The sequence below is a fragment of the Maniola jurtina genome, chromosome 14, assembly GCF_905333055.1.
Source record: "Maniola jurtina chromosome 14, ilManJurt1.1, whole genome shotgun sequence".
Classification (NCBI taxonomy): domain Eukaryota; kingdom Metazoa; phylum Arthropoda; class Insecta; order Lepidoptera; family Nymphalidae; genus Maniola; species Maniola jurtina.
In genome coordinates this window covers 667,500-694,878 of record NC_060042.1, presented here as the reverse complement: position 1 = coordinate 694,878, position 27,379 = coordinate 667,500, and the positions used below count along the sequence as shown (strand labels likewise).

At 40.1% G+C, this 27,379-nt stretch overlaps 3 protein-coding genes across 4 annotated transcripts in view; 1 reads left to right on the top strand and 2 right to left on the bottom strand.

The window, feature by feature from the left end:
- The window catches only part of LOC123871589 (EKC/KEOPS complex subunit Tprkb-like), a 27,364-nt gene extending 4,086 nt beyond the window's left edge, over positions 1 to 23,278 (top strand). The window contains exons 2-4 of the mRNA XM_045915464.1: positions 3,787 to 3,792; positions 14,064 to 14,070; positions 23,266 to 23,278. The gene's annotated coding sequence lies outside the window, so the exon portion shown is untranslated. The remainder of the gene's footprint in view (positions 1 to 3,786; positions 3,793 to 14,063; positions 14,071 to 23,265) is intronic.
- On the bottom strand, positions 6,770 to 7,501 carry LOC123872058. Its single transcript, XM_045916190.1, has 2 exons — positions 7,460 to 7,501; positions 6,770 to 7,196 (listed from the first exon to the last, which is right to left on the bottom strand). Exons 1-2 carry the CDS (start codon positions 7,474 to 7,476, stop codon positions 6,770 to 6,772), a joined length of 444 nt encoding a protein of 147 aa, XP_045772146.1. The 5' UTR covers positions 7,477 to 7,501.
- Positions 7,697 to 27,379, bottom strand: LOC123871587 (regulatory-associated protein of mTOR). 2 transcript variants are annotated; one of them, XM_045915462.1, is made up of 29 exons: positions 27,069 to 27,379; positions 25,587 to 25,689; positions 24,575 to 24,696; positions 22,675 to 22,794; positions 22,140 to 22,286; positions 21,807 to 22,039; positions 21,330 to 21,512; positions 20,626 to 20,831; positions 19,891 to 20,132; positions 19,168 to 19,242; positions 19,009 to 19,089; positions 18,134 to 18,343; positions 17,404 to 17,569; positions 16,982 to 17,060; positions 16,432 to 16,565; positions 15,795 to 15,907; positions 15,582 to 15,702; positions 14,149 to 14,238; positions 13,671 to 13,901; positions 12,976 to 13,105; positions 12,680 to 12,826; positions 12,218 to 12,321; positions 11,853 to 11,933; positions 11,393 to 11,536; positions 10,650 to 10,839; positions 9,957 to 10,073; positions 8,996 to 9,124; positions 8,669 to 8,793; positions 7,697 to 7,765 (listed from the first exon to the last, which is right to left on the bottom strand). In XM_045915462.1, exons 1-28 carry the CDS (start codon positions 27,240 to 27,242, stop codon positions 8,727 to 8,729), a joined length of 3,939 nt encoding a protein of 1,312 aa, XP_045771418.1. In that variant the 5' UTR covers positions 27,243 to 27,379; the 3' UTR covers positions 7,697 to 7,765; positions 8,669 to 8,726. The 2 variants fall into 2 exon arrangements, with proteins under 2 accessions (XP_045771418.1, XP_045771419.1); XM_045915463.1 differs by having other exon boundaries at positions 11,393 to 11,533.

Here is a 27,379-nt window from a genome sequence, read left to right as displayed (position 1 = left end):
TGCTTATTTCATTTACTTATTTAATTATAATATTTTGTTAGCATTCTTTAAAAACTTCTGTACTTGTGAATTTGTAAAAGTCAGTGTACCAAGGACACAAGTTACGAACTTGCTGCAAAGTACCAAGTTACGAAGTACATTGCAGATGGTCTTCTTAATTGAAATGCATACCTCTAGAATGTCTAGCTTGTGATAAAACCATCATTATCAGGATAAATTAAAAAATCTGTACAGTAAAGACAGCCTTGCCGCCAAGCCTTGCCTTGCCTAGCATCGCTGAGCGAGCTTTTTTTTTGATAGCTCTTGTCGCTGCGATAAACTAACGAAGAGACAGTTCTCGCCGACAGTGTACGCGATCAACTATTAATATATTTATCCCTTTTCTTAACACGGAATCATACATAGAATGTACGTTTGTTCGCTGGCGGTGGGACAAGTGCCTAAAAGAGATTTTTAAGTAGTTCGTCTAAGAATATTTATTATGATGGTTTTAACACTAACATAGTCCCATAAATATGTAATTCGCATTAACTTTACTCCAATTCTTAAGCCGTACTTAGATTAAGTAATTTTGTTCCACAATTTCGATCTTAATTTACAAGGTTGGTAGAAAGGCTTGTATAAACCATTCACAAGAATGAATAACTCACAGGGAGGACTGGCTGAAGATAGGTTTAAAAGAAAGTAGTGAAGGTCCATTTTACCTCCATGCTAAAGTGTTATTGGGCTAGGGGTGACGCGAAATCAAAGATATTCTAGTCTTTTCATAGCCTACCTAGCGTCACGTGTAGGTAACATTTGACGCCTGTCATTGCAGATGAAGGAAGTTTCGCTACAAGATTCCCTGTCGTGAACTGTGAGCTAACATAGCGCACTCTCTCTTGCACATTTGCAAGAGAGAGATGACATGACTTCCCTATCAGCTCGTTTGCCTGAACAGAGTATAGACATTGAATTCTGTGTAGTGAGTAAAGGTAATGCGAAAGTGTAACTATGTTATGTATGGGACAGAAGCTTAAGCTCAGTGTAGCGAGGCGCCAGCCGCCTGCGAGCGAGCCCTAATTAGGGATGATTTAGGTTAGACCGTGCCGGGCTCGAGCCGTGCCACGTCCGAGACACACAGATCGGAAAATGTATGAGAGCACATCAGACCTTGCCATGTCCGAGTCTTCGCAGCCTCGTCCGTGTCACGTTTCTTACAAAATTGCAATCCGTGGATCGTCGTGCGTCGGACGTGGCACGGTCTAACATAAATCATCCCTTATACAATTAACACTAAATAACTTGTAATATTGCATCGTGGTATAAGTTATAACATAGCGACACTATGTACTAAACTTTACTTATGTAATTATGTATTATATACAACTATAGCAGTGTTTTTATGCTTGGAACAGTATGAGATCTTTATCCAAATGAGATAAAGAAAGTGTTATTTGTGTTACATGGAGCCAAAGTGGTGTTTTGTACCTAGAAGGCTAACACAATATTTTGGCCCCAAGTGAGATACATTTTTCATCACTGTAAGAAAAAAACACTAAAGCACGAACGCGAACCAATCAGAAGAGAGGAAGCTATCCCCTAATGGCAATTTTTGTTTCCTGAATAGGTGTGATGAAAAAATTGTTTTCGGTGACCTTTCCCATGGGCGATTTTCCGAGATGAAAAATACCCTGTGTTTATTTCCGGGATACAAGCTATCTCCTTATCTTTCGTCAAAATCGGTTAGTCGGATGGACAGAGAAAAATAACAGATAGTAGACTATCTGTTACATTCGTATCTGTACCAATAATATATATCCGAAAGTGTGTCTGTTACCATTTGAGGCCCGTCCGCTAAACCGATTTTGCTGGGGGGGGGGTTTAGTTTTAGTTATAGAATTAGTTGTTAAGCTAGAAATAAGTACCTACTAACATAGTTTTTAAGTGATTTGTCATACTTACACAATTATGGGTCTAATGGCCTGAAATAAAAGTTAATTTATTTATTTAAACGAAATTTAATATAGGTAGAGCTAGCTTGAATCCAGAAAACAGATATAGGCTACTTTTTATCCAGGAAAGTCAGTTTACCTACAAATCAATTAATAATTTATTTACAAATCATATACCTATTCGAAAAACTAAAATTGGCATTAGGAGATAGCGAGAGCAAAATTCTACTTTGTTTTTATGGGAGTTTGAGCTTTTGATTGGTCCGCGTACGATATTTAAAACCTAAATCCACGCGCACGAAATCGCGGGTATAATCTTGTTTATAATGTTAATATGAATTCTCATTTGGTACTGATTCCCATTATATTCCATAATGTAAACAAAACACCGTGTGTAAGGTCCGTATAATATACTATAATATTATGTATATGTCATTGTATGATATACAATGTCGTGGATAATATACAGCGATATATTTGGCTAAATAACTTGCATTGATTTCATCCCGTATTATTTTTACTGCCATTTGTATTATACCACAGTTTAGAAAACATACAGTTAAACAGTTACACAGAGTAGAGGCGTGCGGCCTCTTCTAAGACTGGCAACTGCGAAGAAAACAACACACTTTGCAGCTGCCACTTGGAACAATTTGAATTCGGAACGATTCGAATATCCTGCTGGCCTTGGCGAACCCCGGGCAACACATTCACCAATTCACTTCAGAAACATCAAGACCGCAACACCTCGGTCTAACATCAAGCTCCGGCCCTCGTTTTCCTACCACAGTTCTAATTATAACCACGGCACATATTGTAAATAATAGCTCATGTAATACAACGTGATAATATGTAGCGGCCTTTTATTCATTAGTTATCATTCGCTGCATGGCTGCTACAGCAGGTACAAGGTGGGAATTATTCAACATCAAACTTTAGAAAGTAATTTCTGCTTCGCAGAGTTTGATCTCGCTCACTCACACTGTAGCTTTATTCTGTAAAACCTGCATCAATCACTACAATCGCAATTGTTGTTATTGGCTAAATTTATACTATTCTTGTTGCAACAATGCATTGTAGCCAATAGTTAGCGAGCGTCAACCAATCATAGGTGATTGCATCGTGACATTGTAGCAGTCATTCTACCGCAAACGAGGTCCAGTTTGACGTTTGGTTGGTCTCAATGACAGAGACATCGCTCAACGAAACCGTTATCGCTTTCTAAAGTTCGATGTGCAATATTTCCTGCCGGGTACTGTATAGTGTATGTACTTGGATAAAGCAACAAAGGACTAACACAAAAGTGCTTATCACAGCTTAATGTCACAGTGTTCGAATGTCATATAAGATTACATTATTTTAAACTATTTAATATAAAAAGATCAATTTATCATTCTTTATTTCATTTATGACAAATTTTGTATTCCACAACATAATCTAATATTTATTTCATATCGCTTATTTCGTCACCATAACCATCAGTCACTTGTGGTAGGCGTTGCCCAACTGTATATTTGTTAAACTGCGGTATCACTGAAGATATTGATCTGAAATGAACACATTTTAGCTACATCATAGATTTGTTCAGCGTTTCAACAGAATATATTGAATTCGCACTTTGATTATTAAAAAAATCATTAAACATAATATTTTTCTAAGGTGTCTTTTTGAAAATCTTAAATGCATTGATAAATAAGGATTCAACAGTAAAAAAAAATACAGTAGAACCATTTTAAAGGGTCACTTTTGACATTTCGAAAAAGTATTGAGCCCAATTTTGGTGTATACAATTTTTAAAGTCTAAACTATACCCGATCCAAGGAAAGAAGTGTGATTGGATGGATGGTGGCTCAAAATGGTAAGCGCCCGCTGAGACTTTTGGTTCCATCATTTGTCGTTCCATCATTTAACCGAAAGAGCCCCATACGTCTTTCCAGGGATGGAATATAAACCAAAATGACAGGTGAACATTTTAGTCCGTACTTTTGACATGACAGTTGATACACAGAGTAAAAATACCGAGTCAATTTTCAAAATTTCAAAATTCAGGTAATATAACATAGGAATATAATATAAAAATTTGTTCTGTGAAAAAGAATGAAATAATCGTTTTTGAAGATACCTCCAGCCACCGGGATATTACATTATCTATTATTATTAGAGGTACCACACATCATAGGCGGACGTAGCTAGGTAGGTCGGCTTCGAAGGCAGACTGAAATAACAACCTGGTTAACCTGGAAATAACAACAACAGGTCAAAAGCCTTTAGAGCCTCAATAGCTCAACCGGTAAAGGAGTGGACTGAAAACCGAAAGGTCGACGGTTCAAACCCCGCCCGTTGCACTATTGTCGTACCTACTCCTAGCACAAGCCTGACGCTTAGTTGGAGAGGAAAGGGGAATATTAGTCATTTAATATGGCTAATATTCTTTTAAAAAAAAAAAAAAAAAAAACCTGTATTAATTTAATTTTAATGTAATAGTAATTTCACTCAAGGTGGCCTCCTAGCAACAGATGATATATGACTCAAATAATCAATTGTGATAAACTACCTTCAATAAATTTTATATGATTTGTAACAACTGAAATCAATTTTTAAAAATACTCTAACAGTGTCAAGGTAGGAAAAGTCTAAGAATTTTTGTCCAATGTCAAAAGTGACCCTTTTAGAATGGTCTAACAATAGTAACCATCATTTCAGTATTTTGGCTGACTGTTTTGGGGTTGCATATGGCACTATGCAGTACGCACGTCGGTGGGTACAAATAAACCCACTTGCTCCTATTAGAGCAAGACCCCAGGACCGCCAGACGTTACTTATTTTCTGAGATACAAAATGTGTGGGATAGAGTAGTGTTCGTGTCTACTTTTAACGTACTCATATCTGCTAGCTTGTGCCGACGACCAATATATATCTATCAGCTGCTAAACTTACCTACGTAATAATATTATTCTTTGTTAAAACCTGAGAGCAGATTTTTAAATATTATGTTTTACAAAATATTATTAAATTATAGTCAATACTGCCAGACACTTCTCGTCGGCGGCAATTTCCGCCAGACGTTTTGAAGCTCAAAAAAAAACGTTTTTAATCTTACTTAGAATCTGAGCGTAATTTCTATATTATGATATCAGCACTAAGACTAAGTGAGTAACGTTTTTAAGAATCTTAAGCAGCCGACAATTTTAATTTAGCCGTCGGCACGAGCTAGCACTTATACGTATGTTAAAAGTTCACACTAAGACTACTCTATTCCACACATTTTGTTTCTCAGAAAATAAGTAATGTCTGGCGAAACTGGTATCTTGGATCACATATAACTAAATGGTGTCTATGTAACGCTTGATTAAATATTAGTATATTTAGAGCTATAAATATTATATTAATATGTGTGAAGGTCCTTATAAGGCCCGGTGTCCACCACTTACGGTACAGAGCAAAGATGTGTTCAATATACCACGCGACTGCCCAAAATAAAATGTAATGTTATCAGGGTTCATGTAAGTATGTATGTATGTATGTATGTGCATACTTTTGTGAGTTTATTTATTCCACCATAACTTCTAAACGCCTCAACAGATCCGGATGTCTATGGCGTATCGTTAGAATTCTTACATAATCTTGAGTAACAGTGACTATAAACTTGAACAGCAAAAAAATCAATATGGCCGCATGGCGCATTTTCGAATGCGAAAAGTTTTATGTTTTAGTTCATTATTTGGCAGGCTAGTCGTATTATTAAATTTATTTATTTACAACTTGTTTCACATGTATCAATAAATTGATTGGTCTGTTAAATACATCTTCGACCATCTCCGCTTTGGTGGATATTGGACCTAAAGCGCTTAAAGTGCTTTAAAAGTAGCTATAATAAAGAAAAAAGATATTTAAATAAGTTACATATTTTGAAAAAACTCAAAAGCGTCGATTTCACATCAAATAAGTAGTCGCGGTCTAAGCTTATGTTAAGAATGTTACAAGTCATATAATATTAACGCACACACGTCCAAAGACTATTGATAACTATTATGTTTATTTTTGTTATAAAATATAATTGATTTCAGTTTTTTAAATAAAGGAAAAAAGTCCATACAAAATTACTTCTCACGCGCCACTTTAACTCTGTGTTAACTGTCATGTCAACCTTTGGAATAAGGACTAAAATCCGTACTTTTGACATGACATTTGACACAAAGTTAAAATGGCGCATGAAAGTAATTTCATTCTGAGAGGAGACCCGTGCTCAGTAGTGAGCCGGCTATGTGTTGATCATCATGATAGTCACTCTAATTTGTTTCGCAAGACTGGAGTGTGTATACTGTATATAGTGACGCAGACTATTCTAATTTTCGAAAACCAATAGTATCTACGGGATTTTTAAAAATATAAATCCACGCGGACGAAGTCTCAGCTTTCAGGTAGTATGAATATATTTCCTGGTTGTTTTGTACGTGTGTGCGTGTTCGTCACGCTAGAGTGTGTGTGCGACTTATATCAGCTTAACCCATTATAGCCTGAATTATTTTAAGGTCTCAGAATTGAGTTTTTCTTTGATATGTTGTTCTTATGTACCCTCTTAGTCATATCTGATCAATAGAATTTTGGTTCAAGCCTTACTTCTGGAAATAACCATGGATGCCGCCTGACACCGCTAGGCTAATACCTTGTCTTTTCAAAATGTCTCGTAAATTCCTTTTAACTGATTGTCACCTAAATATTTTAACACAATTTGATAAGAATTATTAAGGGATATAGTCTTTTATATTTTAAGGTTAAAAATTGATTAAAAGTTTCAGTATATTATATGAACATTTATATTTATTTCCATGAAATTACGTATTGTTTGTGTGAAACTGTAGGTTGCAGGCCGCACAGAGCCCCACGTTGCATTTATTGCACTGCAGCCTAGTCTGACTATGGCAAGACTCTAACCCACACTTGCGTCGTGACCCACCGGGTACCAATAAATGATTCCTCCCGTCATAACGTATGCTGTCAGAGACTCGATTGCCAGTTTTGGATGTTTTGGAAGCTGATGGACGGCCAGCACCTCGTGGCTCAGATCTAGATGCCAGTACCACTTCACATCTAGCATTGAGTTGCCGACCTGTGAGATTATTTATGAAACCACCCTCATCTTCGTCGGCCGAATCTTCGTCAGATAGGATTGCAGGGTCTGGAGGTTCAATATAAAGCAACTGAAGCTCGAGTTCGTCGTCTTCTGCAAGTATGGCAAGTGCCTCATGTAATGTACAACCCCTGTTGAAACAAAAATGCCATTACACATGGTAACACATAAAGATACATAAATTAGATTTGTAGTTATACATAATATGAAAAGACACGATAACGACCTAGCGGTTCCGTACGGCACCCGTATCTTTTAACTTGTTATAAACAAAAAAGTAAAACAATATACAACAGTTTTATTGTATGAGCAAGTCAATGAAAGGCTCGGCATCAAGTTTAAATGCTTAAAAGTATTACATTACTCAAAATAATTAAAAATATGGTCCACTTACTTGAACACTGCATCCATTATTGGCAGATATTTTACAACACTGATTTACCGACGCTCATACAGGTCACAAAAAGCGTATGGGTCAAAACAAACTAAGTGAAGTGATTTCTACCTCTCTCAAGCATGGCATAAACAACAAACCACTCGATTTTACTTCTTATTACAAGAGCAGGGCACAAAAAACTAAACATATGAAATTGGGTGTCAAGTGGCACCGCTAGGCTATAATGGGTTAATGTAGTTAACAGTTAGGAGCGGCGTACGGGAGGTGCCTTCGATCCGTTTGGCTACTTGTACAATGTACAACCTGCAAGGGAAATTATTATAGGTTTATTAATATGTCACCCTCAGACCAAAACAGCTCAGTGAGCGGAAAGAGTATGTTTTAAAACCCCGTGTCCGTATGTCACTGGTGGCAGTGCACATCTATACATACCTGTGTCCGTATGTCACTGGTGGCAGCGCACATCTATACATACCTGTGTCCGTATGTCACTGGTGGCAGCGCACATCTATACATACCTGTGTCCGTATGTCACTGGTGGCAGCGCACATCTATACATACCTGTGTCCGTATGTCACTGGTGGAAGCGCACATCTATACATACCTGTGTCCGTATGTCACTGGTGGCAGCGCACATGTATACATACCTGTGTCCGTATGTCACTGGTGGAAGCGCACATCTATACATACCTGTGTCCGTATGTCACTGGTGGCAGCGCACATCTATACATACCTGTGTCCGTATGTCACTGGTGGCAACGCACATCTATACATACCGGTGTCCATATGTCACTGGTGGCAGCGCACATCTATACATACCTGTGTCCGTATGTCACTGGTGGCAGCGCACATCTATACATACCTGTGTCCGTATGTCACTGGTGGCAACGCACATCTATACATACCGGTGTCCATATGTCACTGGTGGCAGCGCACATCTATACATACCGGTGTCCATATGTCACTGGTGGCAGCGCACATCTATACATACCTGTGTCCGTATGTCACTGGTGGCAACGCACATCTATACATACCTGTGTCCGTATGTCACTGGTGGCAACGCACATCTATACATACCGGTGTCCATATGTCACTGGTGGCAGCGCACATCTATACATACCTGTGTCCGTATGTCACTAGTGGCAGCGCACATCTATACATACCTGTGTCCGTATGTCACTGGTGGCAACGCACATCTATACATACCTGTGTCCGTATGTCACTGGTGGAAGGGCAGCGAGAGGGCGAGCCCGTACAGCGAGGGTCACCGGCGCGCTTCCGACACGTACACGGAAACCGTCGAGTCCTTCGATCCCACGCCCAGCGCACATCTAGCAAAAGGAAACAAAAATATGGCTATACTTTTCAGTGTACAATAGTGATCGTTTACATAATATGACGTATTCACAAACTATTAAACACAAACAGAAGAAATCGTCATTGTCATCGCCAACCGATAGACGTCCACTGCTGGACATAAGCCTCTTGTAGAAATTTCCACAGTCAATACAGTTCAACAAAATAGTAATTTACCTTAGTGGATGAAAGGCCAAACAGGAAACGGGTCCTATGCGAGCCCCCATGAAACCTTCGTGAAACTTGATCGTGTTCAGCGGTGCGCCTTTTAGGTCGTAGATGCTGATGCACTGGTTCACAGACCCACTGTAATCATAACAATTTGGTATTTTACCCTTTTTAGGGTTCTCGTTGAGGATCACCTCGTTGTCTATCTATCTGCCTGTCTGTCTGTCCCCCTGCCCGTCTGTCGCATGTCAAGAAAACCTATAGGGTACTTCCCGTTAATTTTCAATGCAAGATAATAATTATACCAAGTGGGGTATCATATGAAAGGGTTTTACCTGTACATTCTAAAATATATTTTTTTTATTTAATTTTACGCATTATAGTTTTTGATTTATTGTGCAAAATGTAGAAAAAATACCCGAGTGTCAAAACTACTTGTCAAATTTCATGATTGCAGGTTAACAGGAACTGGGAAGTACCCTACGGGTTTTGATTCCCTTGACGGGTTTTGACAGACAACGAAATGACCCTACAAGGGTTGAATGAATGAATATACTTTTATTGTACACCACAAAATTAGTACAGAAAAAAACACATACAAAGCACAACAAAATATAGGCAGGTAGGTACAATTTGGCGGCCTTATCGCTACCTAGCGATCTCTTCCAGGCAACCAAAAGCGAGCGAGTTAAACGGGTTCTTTATTTCTCTGCAGATATGAAACCCTAACAAAGGTAGATTGTGCATTCCACCCGTTTGTATGTATGTTTTTTTTTATTCACTATAGGCAAGCGCTTGACCACAATCACACCTGATGGAAAGTGATGATGTGGTCTAAGATGGAACGCGTTTACCCAGAAGGTGCCTATTCACTCTTGTTTTAAAGATACCCGGATTGTAATTGGTAGGAAACACAGATCGCGGGAGAGGTTTGTTCGCGATTGTCGGGAAGTAATCAACGGCAGCTTACCAGGCGAGCAGCGCAGCGCGAGGATGCACGTCGAGCGCAGCCAGAGGTCCGGGGGCCTTCACCACCTCCACTGGACTCGATTTGCGCGTGTCGTAGATTCGAATCTCGCCCTCCGTGCTATGATACAAACATTGCTAATTAATGAGTTGTTAAAACCAAACGAAACATACAAGCGCTTTCTACAGTACAAATGGCGTCATCTAGTTCCCGACTTAAACACTACATAAGCGTACTGGCTGGAAACTCGTACCACCCAGTGACGAGCGTATAGAGATCGTCCCTGGATGGTATGCGTACTGAGCGGCGCACAGTGGTGATGCAGAGTTGATTGGTCGAGGTGTGCACTCATTATTATGAGCCAATTGAAGAAAGTACAACTAACAAAAATGCAAGTATAGGTTTGTGTGAGATATTAATAACCATTGATTTTTTAAGTCTTTAAATCAAACAATCTTTTAAGGCTGATGATTTTTGTCAGCCCTAGCACAGACTAGGGTCTATTTGGGTTGCAAATTGCAAACAGCAGTCTCAGTTTTTATCTAGTGCTTTGGTCTACAGAGTTGTTCACTTTTCATTAAGTCTGTAAATAAATAAATAAAAATAAACTAAAAACGTACCATCGCGATGTATTATACAAGTGGCGCCATCTAGTGTGTAATTTAAACACTAAATTTACTAAGCATAAGAACTAACCATCCAGTGACGAGCGTGTAGAGATCGTCCCTCGGAGCGGCGCACAGGACGGGCGCAGAGTGGTGATGCAGCGTCGTGATTGGTCGACAGGTACGCTCGTCCCACGCGCGCACTGACCCGTCACCAAACCCGCACACCAATCGCGCCGATCTTCCACCGCGCCATAGGGACGTGGCCGCTGCCTCACAACCTGTACAATACACAAGCTTAAATATGATCCACATCATGCAGGTTTCCTCACGATGTTTTCCTTCACAATTAAAACAAGTCATATTTAATTGCTTAAAACGCACACAACTCCCAAAACCACCAAACCTTTACAGGATCTCATGTGTATTATTCTTGTGCCTTCATGTGACACGCGAAATCCATACTAATATTATAAATGCGAAAGCGTGTCTGTCTGTCTAGCTTTTCACAGCCCAATAGTAACCGATTTTGATGAAATTTGGTACAGAATTAGCTTACATCCAGGGACGGACATAGGCTACATTATATCCCGGAAAATCAAAGAGTTCCAAACTGATTCTCAGAAGTCCATCCGTTTAACCGATTTGTATGTTTGGTATAGAGGTAGCTTGCGTCTCGGGAATTGATGTAGGCAACTTTTTATTACGGAAAAGCAGAGTTCCCATGGGATTTTTCAAAACCTAAATCCACGCAGACGAAGTCGCGGGCCTCATCTAACAAAGAATATGAATAAGTTAGAGGTCCGTGCCTGGGGTCCAATAGAGGGTACTCACCGGTGGGTATCTCAGCGTGCAGCAACTCCGCATGCGCGTCCCACAGCCGCACCGAGGCGGACTGTCCCGCGAGCGCGAGGGAGCGACGCCGCGCGCTCCAGCGCACCAGCGTGCCAGTGGGGGGCGGGTTACTGGCGCCAGCTGCTGGCCAACCATAAAAACTACACTTATTTATGATACAAGTGCGGCACTATGAAAACTACATTCGACTTTCAATAGCGTCGAGCTTAATTTTTTTTAACGTTTTTTTTTATTCGGGCCAAACTGGTTACATTCAGTGAAATTAAAGTTAGATAAGTAAATAATACATTGCATAAACGCGATTGCTACCTACTTAACGACCACCGCATGTGTAAAAGAGAAGCTGAAACTACAAAAAAGAAACTACTTACTTAAAACTATGTGAATAAAAAATTGAGTAGAAGCTTTTTTAGTTTTTTTTTTCTTTCTTATAACTCACGGCTGGTACTGTCATGCAAAGAGCGCGTAGAACCACGCTCTTCTGGCGGCGCGAACTGTTCTGACACCAGCTGCGCCAGACCTGCGAAAATTACCCCCATCAGTCTAAAGATAGAGATTAAGATAGCCAAAAAAATTTAATCTATATTAAAAATTCCATAATTCTTTTGTTAAAAATCTTAACACATATACAATTAATTTCAAAGCTATCCCATATTTAACTTTGAAGCAGATAGCTAGACTCACTGCAGATAGGTTGTGCGGAAGTGTACTCACTGCAGATAGGTTGTGCGGAAGTGTACTCACTGGAGATAGGTTGTGCGGAATTGTACTTCCTGTAGATAGGTAATGCGGAAGTTTACTTACTGTAGATAGGTTGTGCGGAGGGCGGGCGGTAGTCGGGTGCGGGCCGCACGTCGAGCGCGCGCCACGCGGACACCAGGGCGGGCTCCGAACTGCTTCCTGAAGGTCTGTGATATAATTTATAGCTTGATAATAATTTAACTAAATATCCTTCGGCGTATTCATATTTTTTTTTTATTCACTATAGGTAAGCGCTTGACCACAATCACATCTGATGGAAAGTGATGATGTGGTCTAAGATGGGACGCGTTTACCTAGAAGGTGCCTATTCACTCTTGTTTAACAAAGTATAAGATTTTATAAGCATGGCATTCAGAACTAACGCAAAGCTCGGGTTTAGAATTACTATTTCGACTCGTTAACCCAAGCCTGTAGGCACCCATCGGAGAGGTGTTGTGTGAACCAAATTTGAAACCGAAACATTTCTAGTTTCTGTCGTTACGATGGATTCCAGGCCGGCCTAACCTGTATATGGCGAGATGTCCCTGATGTGAAGCGACGGCCAATAGCGCGTGATGATGCGCGTTGAGGTAGGCCAGTGAGGTTATGCGGCCCCACGAACGACGCCACGCGCCCACGCATAGCTTTGCTGCCGTACCCCAGTCCCAGATACTGGAATAACATTTTTTTTAATTTATTGCGTCATAGGCATGCGCTTAACGACAATCATGCTTAATAAAAGCATTTTGCATATTGCGTGCTACATGTTTGGCCATATAAATTTGTCTGTTTCAACGCATTAGAGCAAGTTTCAAGTTTACCCAAAGTTCTCGCGTGAAGCAAGAGCGGCGTGTTGCTCATAGGGATGAAACAACACGACGGTCGGCGGCAGCGGACAGCGCGAGTGAAACGCCACGGTTTCCAACCGGGGTGGCCTCGATCCGCGCAACGCTGTAAAACAGGTATTTACTTTGGAATTTTTCTTTCTTTGTTTAAAAAAGGATTGTTCATCTTAAATCCAGAAAGGCAAGCTGCCTAAATGATATTTTTTGTGGCTTTGGAGTCCTAAACACACACAGATATCACAGTCCACCTTATATCTCGCATTGGGACATCCCCATTTACTGTGAGGAAGGCTCCGCCCTTCGAAACCAGAAAGTGAAAGTGCAAGATTCGTGACTTGCCATTACCTGTGGCCTTTCTTCGTATGCTGCTACTGCGCACTCTCCTCCACACTTACTCATGATGCGCCAGAGCACTTGCAGTGATGCACACTGCTCTCGCAGTCTCCTTCTCCTCCGCAGCCTCGTCCTCCCCCACACCCGCGGCTCGAAGCCCGTCGTGCTAAAGGGCGACTAAATTCGTGCAAGCACTAACAACAGGATTGTATCAACTGTTGCAACTAACATCATTCACAATCTCTGTCCCTCTGATGTTATATGCCAATCGTGTAGCTGGTGTCATCATCATCATTTTCAGTTCAAATTGAAAGTTCAAGTTCCGTGACTTGGCTTACCTCTGGCCTCTCTCCGTATGGTCCTATTCCGCGCCCTCCTCCACACTCGCTCGTGATGCGCTCTGCTTTCACAGTCCCCTTTCTCCCCCGTAGCCTCCCCGTCCTCCCCCCGCGGCTCAAAGCCCGTCGCGCTGAAGGGGCCGGCCTCGCCGCACGCGTCGCCGCGGGAGAACTGAGATGTGGCCCATTGCACAAACTCCGTGCTCACTATTGTCTTTTTTGGGGGTTGACCTGATGAGGTAAACAAATCATGCTTATTGCAAACATGTTATATGGGTTGCTAAATGCAATGCCGACTGCTTCCTTACAACTGTATTATTGAGAAATTCATCCATTGTATGATTACTTCTATTTTAATGACAGTTTGTTGCACTTGCAATCTTCTCTTACTAGCCATCATGTTTTATTATCATTCAATTGGAAAAATTGCGATAACATCTGGCACTAGAGAAGCTGGAGTGAACATTAGTATACTCACTAGAAGTAGAAGAAATGGAGTCGCGGTCTCTGTGCGCCACGGAGTCTTCCGATATTGTGTGCGGTAGTCCTGACTTGCCGCGACGATGGCCTGAGAAGTAAAATAAGTTGGTTCCGTACCATCGAACAAGATTTTTTTGGTGACCATTTTAAAATTTTTATTATATGTTGTTACAGTGGCAATAGAAATACACATAAAATTACATAACATAAAATTACTTAACATACACAAAAATATTTATTTCATATCCCATCAAACAGTGACCAGTACAATTTGTTGATGTAGTTTGAAATTACTCTTGAATTTTTGGATAAGTAATAAAATCAATATTACTGAAGTCTTAAACTAAGAATGAATGAAAACGTAATCAATCATATAACGCTCGTTTGGGTTGCACAGGAGTCCGGTAAATAACAACGATGATTATTATGTTCTTCTGATATTTACTTGAATATATGTTAATAGTAGATTATTCAACATGGGGGTAATGTAATGTCTTACGTCACGGGCGCCGGGATAAATCCCAAGCGTAACGTGAGATTTTAGAGCAACTCCCGAGCGTCAAAGCGAGACAGCAATAGCAGCATGACCACTAAAACCTCCTTAGACGCTACATTACACCCCTTAAGCTATAATGGATTTCAGTACAACTTACTGTTATGACTTATTTTTAACCGACTTCCAAAAAAGGAGGAGGTTCTCAATTCGTCGGGATCTTTTTTTTTTTTTTTTTATGTATGTTCCCCGATTACTCAAAGACCCCTGGACCGATTTGGAAAATTTTTTTTTTGTTTGAAAGGGTATACTGTGCAGGTGGTCCCATATAAATTTGGTGAAGATCTGATGAATATCTTCGGAGATGGAGAACAGAACTCCTCAATGGATAAGAGCAAATTGCTCGCGATCACTGTAATGGCTTAGTAAACAGTAGGGTTTTAACTGGGCATAGCATATTATAGTACAGTGGGGCCACTAAAAATTGTGAAATAAAAAATTTTCAAAAGAAAAATAAAACCGACTTCAAAAACCAAAAACACTAAAAAGTAGAAAATAATTTTTGTTTAGCTACACATGTAATGTACCTAGGTATGAAGTCGGGCGAGCTTCACTCTTGGATTTCTAATTTTGTTTTAATATGCTCGCTCGACTTCATACCTAGGTACATTACATGTGTAGCTAAACAAAAATTATTTTCTACTTTTTAGTGTTTTTGGTTTTTGAAGTCGGTTTTATTTTTCTTTTGAAAATTTTTTTACCTTTAGATAATAGGTCAGTAATAAGGCATTGTGGAGCGAGTGGTGTGAAAAAAGTTTTACGAATGACGATTACAATTTATTACTCAACGTCTTGTGTGGCATGGAGTTGCGGTTTTGCCATTATAGTGTTTGTTCTTAGTTTACTAACAGCGGTTTGTATGTGTGTGTCACACTTACCCATGTGCGGCAGTGTGCGCGAATCGTGGGAGTGTAGCATTGGGCGCGAGTTAGGCGACGGAGGTAACGAGTTGCTGTGAGAACCCGTATGTTTCTCCACCTCCCGGCCCACGCTGTCCACCTGTGGGGTAAAACTTGCATTAAATTCTGGGTGTAATCGGGTTGGTGTAGTTCTATGAGCGGTTCCGTAACAAATAAAATAAAAAATAAAACCTGGTTGGATATGTAGGCGACGATTTCGGCCGCCATTTGAGCCAGTTGAGGATGGGGCTCCCGAGCCATGGCACACAGTGGGTTCCAAAGGTCCAAGAATACTGATCCGAAACCTAGAAAATACACGCTGTATTAGTACCAACAGTACTTCAAGTAGGAGAGGGGGTTGTGGTATATTCCAGTTCTGATGTCGACTGATTCGATTATTATTTGTTTACAAGATGATAGAGATACAAAATGTTATTATGACAGTTATTTTTTGTGGCGATTTGAACTGCTCCACTGAGCGTAGCGGGAATTAAAATTGACACTTAAACTGAGATCTATAAAGCGCACTTTGACTTGGCTCAGACTTATCACTTAAGACACTGTTAAAACGAGACAGCGTCATACAGCTGCCATAAATCTGTCTAAGCAAAGTCAAAGTGTGCTCTATAGATTTCAAAAGAATAGCGATCTCTTCCAGGCAGGTAAAATGGTGCAAAGGAACAGCTATAGATATGGAGGTAGGTGGTGCAAGTATATACATTAATGTGTAATACTAAAATACGGAAATATATGTAAATAATTAAATAATGTAATACTATAAACAATAAAATATATAATATTGTTATTAATAGGATGGTACAGCACTTACCGATGGCAGGGCGGGAGATGGCGGGTGAATGTGCGTGCGAATGCGTCGCGGGGCGCGGCAGCGTCGCGCCCGCGCCCGCGTACGCCTCCAGCGCCGGGTCGATGCGGCCCCCGCGCTCCGGGTGCCCGCTGTCCCTGCGTACATCATCATCATCATCGGCCCACTACAGAGCACGGGGCTCCTCTCACAATGCCTCTCAATATATTATGATGCAAATAACGGGTATGTACCACAATTCATACGGTGATTTTGATACATCAAATCAAATAGTTTCTTCAAAAAAACCTAGTTTGAAGAAAGTATTTGATTTGATATATCAAAATTTACACTTTTTGATAGTCAGTGGCTGGATTTGTAAGATAATAATGTAGTGGCGATAATTACGTAAACTTAAAGCTAAAGCCACAAGGGTCCTTAACTCGCCTAGGCCTGAGAAGAGCCCACAACAAACTCAATATGCAAACTAGTAATAAATTTAACGGTAAAGTAAAACCGTAAAAACCTTTCGACTTCTGACTGATATTTTGGCAAAACAATAGGTAAATCTCACCTATTACTCCTTTTCATTCTTTCTTGTATGTACACAGCAATAAAATGTTGCTCGAACATCATGACTATCCACTGGAGTGCTAGAAAACGGAAAACAAAAATAATTTATTGTTATACTTGGAAAATTAAAGAGTTCCCACGGGATTTTTAAAAACCTAACTCCACGTGGACGAAGTCGCGGGCGTCGTCTAGTTAAAATATAATGTCGTAATGGCACATGAAATAAAAAAATATCATTTCATTTCAAACAATTAATTAATGAGGATGAGGAAGGCGGAGGACCGTGTTTGGTGGCGCGCTCTTAGAAAGGCCTATGTCCAGCAGTGGACGCATACAGGCTGATGGAATAGAATATTATACATAGAGAGGGGTGACGACCCTCAATAATGGAACAGAAGACAATAGTTGAGAAAGTGCACTTACCGGCCAATATCTCGGCGCGCACCAGTGGCGACGCGTCGACGTGCAGTCTTTCAGCCAGCTTCTTGGCCACGAGTTGGTCGAGCGCGTTGGCGTGGTCGGTCCTCTGGGCCGCCTGCGCGCCCGCGGCCACGAACGTTGCCAGCGCGAACGTGCAAGCTGCACGCACCTAGAGGGATTAAATAAATAAATAACGTTTATTTCACGTAACTTATGTTTACAATATCTCTAGGAGTGCAGAGCCTTGTTTATTACTTCTGTGTCAGAAGACACCGCTCTTCTATAACAATATTATCAGCATTATCGTGCATACGTGTGTGCGTTAGTAAGTATAGTTCCATTGTAATTCTTTACAATTGTTATAAGGAATGTGCATTCTTTGATGTACATTGAATGAGACGTTTCTTAAAACGTTAGATTGTCTTTTTATTCAGATACAAGTTAGCCCTTGACTGCAATCTCACCTGGTGGAAAATGATGATATATCTAACTATGATGTCTAAGATGGTTGCGAGCTATCCTGGCATAACAGTTTTTATTAAACCCCTACCCCTTTGGATTCTACACGGCATCGTATCGGAACGCTAAATCGCTTGGCGGCACGGCATTGCCGGTAGGATGGCGACTAGTCACTGCCGAAACCTCCCACCAGACCAGACCAGAGATTTAGAAATTATAAAAACTCCAAACCTCTGCTGAAGAACCAGCAAGAAACTCGGCTCGACCATCATACCTCGGGTCGTCGGTGCAACAGCAGCGCAGCAAGCTTCTCGTGCGCGCGGTCCCGCACGCCCACCCAGCGCGCCTCGTCCCAGCCGCGCCACAGCCGCCCCAGCGCGATGCACGCCCACTGCAGCAGCGCCGCCTCCCCGCCCTCCTCGCACACCCCTCCCGCCTCCGCCCACTCGCGGAGCTTCTCCAGGCACGCGGATATCATTGACCCCTGCCATCAATAAAAAAAAATCGGTCAAGTGCGAGTCGGACTCGCACACAAAGGGTTCCGTACAATGGTACAAGAAATAACACTGTAGGGCTGACTAAGTAGCGACGTGTAGCTTGTAAGCTAAAGTATGGGCGAACGCGCTTTACATATATGTCAGCCGAGAATAAACCACATGGACAGATACAAGTGTTAATTATTATCGCCCCATCACCAAATACCCAACAACAGTAAATTTTTAATTAATTTTATGGCGACCTTATATTTTATGGGTACAGAAACCTAAAAAGTCCCATAGTGGAGTACCAATATCAATAAATGTGACAATGGTACACAATTCCTATGTTATTGAGAGATTTCTCAGTCACTGTTGAAGCCAGCATCGAAAACAGCACAAAGTTTAGTAGTGAAACTTGTTTTGCTTACTTTACTTCACTTAAGTAATTTACAAGTCATTTTCATATACTGTACTCGTGCAGTCTAGTCTTTTAACCTCATAAAAATGGATAGTAATTATTTTCGAAAAAGCAAAGCTATTTAAGTTCATAGATAAATGGTTTATAGATGAAACACAGTTTTCACTTCATCAGGAGGCAGGGCCTCACACCAAAGTCTGTAAATAATGTTCTGCTAAGATAATAAAGATTTATTTATTTATTTAGATTTACCTGTAAAGCTGCCTCTTGCCCCGCGGGGAAATTGTCTACGATTCCAGCCAAAACAAATGCAGCTAGTGTTCGATGCTCAGTCTAAAATTCATACAAATATGTGGGTGGAAATTGAAAAGCTATACATATAACAATTAAACTATTTCATACAATACTTACATCCACTGTAGGGTCTTGAAGTATGGATAGGAAATATTTGTGGCCTTTCGCATTCACCAGATCTACTTGGCACGTCTGTACATAAAATTTTACTATCATAAATACTTTAAAAAAAAAACAATTAAATACTAACTCACTTAAGGTAAACGGGTCTAACCGCGAAATTCAAATTTAATTTGGTTTTCGCAATTTGTAAACTAATACGACAACGTAGGCTTATGATATTTTAATTGCGACAATGGCAGTATCATCCTCACAGGTTTATATAAAAATCTTTACTTGAAAGGGTCCACTTTAAGAAAGTAATTCTAGTATCGACTAATTTGTGAGAATAGTCGATACTAGAATTAATTAATTTCAGACCCATCCCATGCACTTTAAGGTGACCCGCCTGCTCGCTTGTTCGCTATTTTTAACCCCCGACCCAAAAAAAGGGGTGTTATAAGTTTGATGTGTGTATCTGTGTATCTGTCTGTGGCATCATAGCTTTTAAACTAATGAACCGATTTTAATTTAAGTTTTTTTTGTCTGAAAGGTGGCTTGATCAAGTGTTCTTAGCTATAATCCAAGAATATCAGTTCAGCCGTTTGAAAGTTATCAGCTCTTTTCTAGTTACTGTAACCTCCACTTGTCGGGGGTGTTATAAATTTTTAATTTAGGCTTGTATTATAAAATAAGATAAAACAGTAAGATATGAAAATGGTTGTGGTCTCAGTCACTCACCGGGTCAAAAGCAACAATTTTTGCCCAAATATAAACCATCGAGGCGCGCAGATCGGGAGCGGAAGCCTGCAGCAGTTTAAGCATGTATGGGAAGATGCCCACGGCCAACACTGCGCGAACTGCCCACGCTCCAAGCGAAAGGAAGCGACACAGGATTTGTAGCGCTCGGACTCGGTGCAAAGTCGAGAGCAGCACTTGTAACACCATTGGCAGTTGTTCCGGCGGTGGACGCTGTACGGACCCTATAGAATAAACCCGAAAACTTTTATATTTTTTATTCAGATACAAGTTAGCCCTTGACTGCAATATCAGCTGGTGGTAAGTGATGACGCAGTCTAAGCTGGAACCGGGCTAACCGGGAAGCGGTAGGGCAGTTTTTATTAAACCCATACTCCTTTAGTTTCTACACGGCATCGTACTGGAACGCTAAATCGCTTGGCGGCACGGCTTTGTCGGTGGGATGGTAACTAGGCGGAAAGTCTTCCACCAGACCAGACCAAAAATTATAAAATACGTCCCATCGGAAATCGAACCTGGAACCTCCCAGTAATAAGATCACAGCGCTTACCACTGCGCCAGAGAGGTCGCCAAATTGTATAAATCCGGTATTGATACTCAAAACCACCATAAGACACAAAGGATGAGAATATCTATGATAGTTTTAGCACACAGTTATTTAATAGGGTTGCACAATTTTAAATGTCTTTTAATGGGAACATCTTTCAGTATACTCACAGTTGCCAAGGTCAAGCCAAAGTTGGAAGGCGGTGAGCTGGTCCCGGAAGAAGGGTGAATGGTGGTAGTTGTGGTGATGTGGCCTGTCCAGTAACGCTGGTAACTGTGCCAACGCCAGGTCTAGAGTGTGCTCCCACGCCGCCCACAGCGGGTGCCTCGCTAGAGACGGTAGGGCAGGGGAAGATACTGGCGTGCAGTTGTAAGATCTGTAAGGGGGGAATCAAATTACGAATGATGTTTTTGAGTAAGCAATCATCAGATAGTCTTTTCCTTCTACGATTTTAGGGCCATACTAAGTTTAAGATATTATTTTAACTTTAACTTACAGTTTAGCTTCTGGACAAATCGTAGTGGCATCGTAAATTATCCATGATAGAGATCTAGATCAACATTGACTTTTTACCGTGACTGCAGATAGTTGATTAAGTTAGTTAAGGAAGTAATGATGGTGCTTAGTACAGCAGTTTCCAGCAAAGGCTGATTTGTGAGAACATCAGCTCAGATTAATACATTGCAGTTAGGATCCAGACCTGACAGATGATGATCACCTCATGCTTCTATCAGTCAGCAGGAAGTCCCGACAGAGGCTAGCCGTGATCAGGTCGGAGCTGAACAAGCTGCTGGAACAGTTCTGTAGGCAAGGAGCTCCAGGTGATGGTTTCTGTGATGGCAGTAAAGACCCAGACCTGATGGATGATGATCACCTCATAATCCTATCAGCCAGCAGGAAGTTCCGGCAGAGACTGGCCGTGAGCAAGTCGGCGCGGAATAACTGCTGGAACAGCTCTGTAGGCAGGGAGCTCCAGGCGATGGTGTCTGTGATGGCAGTGAATATCCAGTTCAGCTCACCCAGCATCGTGCGACGGTCAGTAACTTGGCCTGGTATCCTGCAAGAATTTTTTTTTAAATCGACAGTTTCAAAGGGTGATCAATGAAGGTAGTGAATAAATGTTTGTCTATAATATCCAGGAGCTCGTCTCTAGGGACTCACAGGTTGGTCCGCAGTACGAGGGTCCCCTTTGAACACGTGTACCCACACAATGTGTTCCGTTATCACGTGTTATTTATGTTGGTACTCCAGAACTGTGCATAAAGCTGATAGATGGGGGAATGATATTCGCGTAGCCAGATGTGTAACTCAGGAGAATTGGGCAGGATCTGCTCTAAAAGGAAAAACGTACTTGTCAATAAGGTCCACGAGGTCGGCCCTGGCGACGCGCAGCCGGGTCCTCAGCACAAACCACTTGATAGCCATCTTAACGGGAGTAGTTAAGCACGCCGTGAACAGATCTGCAGGTAACTCAGGGGACATGGGCAGAGTCTGTCCAGCCGCGCACGCCGCTAGCTGGATGCAGTTTTTATATGACACCGCTGGTGTGCTGTTGGCGTCTGCACCTTTTGAACTTGATTGCATCTGTGGCAAAATATGTTTTATGTGAGGTAAGCAATTTTAGCTAAGAACATCAAGAATTGATTAAATGAATATTAACTCTGAAATTAAAATCATTTCTCACCTCATAGTCCCTCTCGTGCTGTATGGCAAACTGTTTGAAGTTCTCAACTATGACGCCCGCGTTGGAGCAGTCGTAGACGTAGAGCGAGGGCGCGCCCATCCACGTTTGTAAATCGTACATCGACAGTGGGATGTATTGGGTGTATGACTGGAAATAATACTTGCGTTGTAAACTTTGATCAGTTTAGACTCGTATCTATTAATTCATATGCAATGCAAAATTTTCTAAACAACTTTGGCTCCAGTCTTGAAGCCTAAATAAATGATTTTCATTTGATTTGAAAATCCTGTTTGAATCAGTAAGTGAACTTGAGAAAGATTACATAATAGGGTCTTGGACCCTAATTGGTAATAAGATGGTGTGACTTTGTGAATACCGGTGATTTATGGGGCTGGAATTCATAGTTAAAGAAAATAATTAAAAAAAAATTTAGCTAGTTTAATATTGTTTTGTGTTAATTGTTGAAACATTATGGTAATTGTTCAAGTTGTTGGAATAAATCATATTATTGTCATTAATGTAAATGTAGTATTACCCTGTTGAAAACCCATATCTCTCCTTGAGAAGTAGGCTTGGGTACGCCATGTCCATTGTAGTGAAATAAAACTCGTTCCTCCTTTGCATTTCTACGCAGCGAACAGCAGAGCTTCTTGATCTGTAAAACAACATTGACAAATCTAAGACTTGTCACTTTCGCTTAAGAGAAGTATCCATAACACGCGCCCCAGCGCTTTCAATACAAAAGTATAAGTATAGCGCATAACTGAATGCTTCTTGATCAGTAAAACAACATTGACAAATCTAAGACATCACTTTCGCTTAAGAGAAGTATCCATAACACGCGCCCCAGCGCGCATAAATAAAGGTATAGGTATAGCGCATAACTGAATAGGCTCCTGCAGTGTGGGAGGGTGACAGTTGTCATAAGTTGATGAATCACTGAGCTCTCAGGTCACATCAACACGCCCGTCCCACAGCGCTCCATTACTACAGGAACCTACTGATTATATGTTATGCCTTTAGTTTCCTGTTTGGTTCTTGTTTGAATACTAAGTAAGTAAGCAAACAAACTCAATGAAATATTCTAGACACGTTCTAAAAAAAAATCTTAGCTGTGGTTTATCAGATTTCATAAAAATGTGTAATTTTAAAGTGACATCGTTGGCTGAAAGATTTGTACCTATGTAAATTTTTGAGCCTGTGTAATTTTATAACAGGGATAGTCTAGTAGCTGTCTTTTTTGGGGAAGATGGGGGTTTGAACCAGGTAAACATCTTGACCTTTTTGAATTTATATGCGTTTTAACTTTTAAGCAATTAAATATTACTTAATTTAACGGTAAGGAGCTCTCCATAATGTTCTCAAAGGTGTGTGAAGCCTGCTAATCCGCACTGGTCCAGCTGGTCGACTATGCCCTGAACGCACCTCATTCTGAGAGGAGACCCGTGCTTAGTAGTGGGCCGGCAATAAGTTCAGCATGACGAACTTTAAAATGACACATTTTACTACCCACAGATATTTACAGATATTACTAGCTACATACACATATTTGTTTCTAGAATGTTTGGAAAACCTAAATCCACGACGTAATCGCTGGCATCATCTAGTAAATAATGTTTTAGGCATAGGATAGGCGTTGAATTAGCTAATTATTTGTATAAGCACTGTGAAGGTGCGTCATATCGTTGACCCGTTTTACTGGCCTTGCTCTAATTACGCGTAAATTGGCACGCCAAAAGTTCTAGATATTGTGATACTTATCGCACTTTAATTCTCATGAGGAGGTTTACCACTTTTATAAGTCTCATCCGCAAAATTCGTTTGTGCTTAATGTTGACTAAAACCGAAAATACACCAATGAAATACAGACCTTATTGCTTGACTAAGCGTTTAAACAGAGACTCATACAATCACACTCATAATTTGTGCATACAAAACAAAGATTTTAAACAGAGGCTCCTGCTATCTCACTCGCGCCATTCAAAAATAAGATTTCTTGCACACATACACAGGTGTAACTTTTATTTCACATAGGAGGGAAAATCTTCATGGGCATCCAAACCGGATAGTGCCAGACTCCTACCGACTAAATACCCTTCCTTTTTCTTGTAACACCTACCATTTAGTTTGCTTCACAATGTGTTTTAATAGGCACTTTCTATCTATCTGTGAAAAGACTAAGTAATTAGATTATGAAACTGTAGGTTCATTGCCCATGTTATAAATGCGAAAGTGTGCTGGTTTATTGGTTTGTCCGTCAATCACGTAGCAACAGAGAAATGGATCAACGTGATTTTATGCATGGGTATAGTTGAAGACCTGGAGAATGCCATAAGCTATTTTTATCTGGGAAAATTCCAGAATTCCCAGAGGATTCTTAAAAACCTAAATCCATGCTGACGAAGGTAGTTTTCAAATAAATGAAGGGAACTTACATCATCCATGGTGGGGTCCAGGGATTGTTTGTATCTTGCGCGCGGCTGCCACCGCTCATACTGTGTCTGTAAAGCATTGCCGATGCTCTCCAATGCTTTGGTTGGTGATAGAGAGTTAGGATCTGAGGATCAATTAGATCATATTAATGCTTTAGGCCTTCTGATAGCCTTGTGGTTAAGATGTCGGCCTCCTATTCCGGAGTAGGGGATTCGTTACCAGGCACACAATTGGAGTTATGAGCATTTTAAGCAATAGGGTCTTGGACTCTAATAATAAAATGATGTAATGTTTTGTGTAGCGGTCATTAATGGAGCTAGAATTCATTATTAAAATAAAATTTAAAAATTTTGATTTTTCGAAATTTTTAACATAGGTAACATTAAATTTAAAAAAAAATCTATTTTTTTTTAAATTCTTAAATAATGAATTCTAGCTCCATAAATAGCATCACGTCATTTTATTACTACAGTCCAAGACCCTGTTAAATATTACATGCTTTAACACTGAAGGTGAACATCATGAGGAAACCTGCACGCAAATGCAAAACAAACACAAAGCAATGCACAGGACTACAATTACTTGTATACAGGGTATAATATTGTACATTGAATCTTTGAAAGGAGTTTCTTCAACCGCTGAATTTTTGATGGTTGTTCTCAGAAGGATAGGAAAAGCATTCCAATTTACAAACCAGTGGTAGACGCATTTGGTGATTCCAACATATATACTTGTAAAAGTTTATTTGAATCCATATTAATATTATTAATGCGAAAGTGTGTCTGTCTATCGGTCTGTCTGCTAGCTTTTCCCAGCCCAACAGCAGCTTAACCGATTTTGATGAAATTTGGTACAGAGTTAGTTATCTTACATCCCAGGGATGGACATAAGCTACTTTTTATCTCGGAAAATCCAAAAATTACCACAGGATATATAAACACCTAAATCCATGTGGACAAGTTGCAGGCATCGTCTAGTAAAAAATATGTCTATTCTATTCTATACAACACTTACCAATCCAGCACTCAATGCGTGCACACGGCTGTGTTTTGATGACATCTGGAGGATCCACACCCACATTGAGGCACAGCACTAATGCCACACAGTGAGTCTTGTACTTTGAACAAAACAAGCAAATTATTGAACAATTCAAAAGAGCAACCGCCGAGTTTCTTGCTGGTTCTTCTCGGTAGGAAAGGCATTCCGAACCAGTGGTAAATTATTTGACGATTCAAAAGCACTTGTAAAAGTTTAGTCCAATAAAAATCTATTCTATTCTATTCAATTGTCTAGTGGAAGGCTTCAGCCGTGGCTAGTTACCACCCTACCACCAAAGTCATGCAGCTAAGTGATTTAGCATTCCGGCATGATGCCATGTAGAAACCAAAGGTGTATGGGTTTAATAAAAAACTGCCATACTACCACTTCCAGGTTAGCCCGCTAACATCATAGACTGCATCATTACTTACCACAAGATGAGATGGCAGTCAAGGGCTAATTTGTATCTGAATAAAAAATTTCAAAAATCAATATAATATTATGTATTTTCTGATTACATTGAAAGACCTAAATTTCACTACTATAATATTATAAATGTGAAACTGTGTTGTTCAGTTTATCCTTCAATCACATTGCAATGGAGCTGTTGATCCGATTGAGGTGATTTTTGCATGGGTTTAGTTAAAGACCTGGAGAGTGACAGAGTCTACTTTTTATGCTGGAAAATCAAAGATTCTCCACTGGATTTATAAAAATTCACATGAACAGTCTCAGGAATCAGCAGTTAACAATAACTTGAATGAATGTTGAAAACACTTACAACAATATGCAAAAACTAATTAAAACAGAAGAAGTTGATAAAACTTCAACTAAAAAGGTCCAGATTACAGAATAGCATATCAAGCATAAGAATTATTTCACAGAAAAATAAAAATTTAATAAGTTGTAAATGAAAAAATTCTTTATATTGGTTTTAACAAATTCTTATGTACATAATATCTGTTTGTCCATTCATTTATAGTGAAGCTCATGCTGATTCACAAGGCTTTTTCTATTAAAAATAATTGAAAGACATTCCAGTTTAAATAAATATTTCATGTGAATATTTTTAATACACACTTGTTACTTAACTTTTATCTTATTAGATTTTAATTTCAAATACAGAAAAATTAAAAATTATAGTAAAGAAATTATGATTTTACGTATTGATATTTTCAATGTTTACATGAATTTACTATCGTAAACTAGTAGACTGCGTAATTTGTTACTGCATTCCCATTAGCTAAATGCAATTTCACTTTGTGAATTCACATTTACTGATTTTTCAATAATATTTTGAATTCAATAGCAACATCAATGAATAAATAAATAGTACGCATCGTTCAGAGTTGTAGACTGTAGTATTCACATGTGGGTTTGTTATTAAATTGGCATACCATGTCGCTGAGCTACGCATTTGAAGGGGCTATGTTTATCAAACAAGCACACTTCACCTACCTTCTCCTTGACTCTCCAAGAGTACTCCTCACGCTCTTCCCCTTTGATAGGTTCATAATGCCTGGGTTTATTGAAACTTAGGGGCAAATCGTCTTCGAAGTCCGAGGAATCACTGTCAGGTTCACCATTATCCTCCTCATCGTTTACCGCGAGATAAGGAGGCATATCTGTCATTTTCACACAACGCTTTAACACAATCCTTCTTTATCTCAATGTCTAACACATCCGATTGATAAAGGAAAACATTTTAAAAACCTCGCAGACTTAAATGCGCGTCCATTTTTCACCACATGGGAATAAACAATTTTTAC

Coding starts and splice junctions, on each gene's coding strand:
- LOC123871587 (XM_045915462.1), bottom strand. CDS start 27,242: ATGACAGATATGCCTCCTTATCTCGCGGTAAACGATGAGGAGGATAAT. Junction 12,827..12,975: donor GCTTCACGCGAGAACTTTGG/GTAAACTTGAAA, acceptor ATGTTATTCCAG/TATCTGGGACTGGGGTACGG. Junction 10,074..10,649: donor TACACGCTCGTCACTGGATG/GTTAGTTCTTAT, acceptor TTTGTATCATAG/CACGGAGGGCGAGATTCGAA.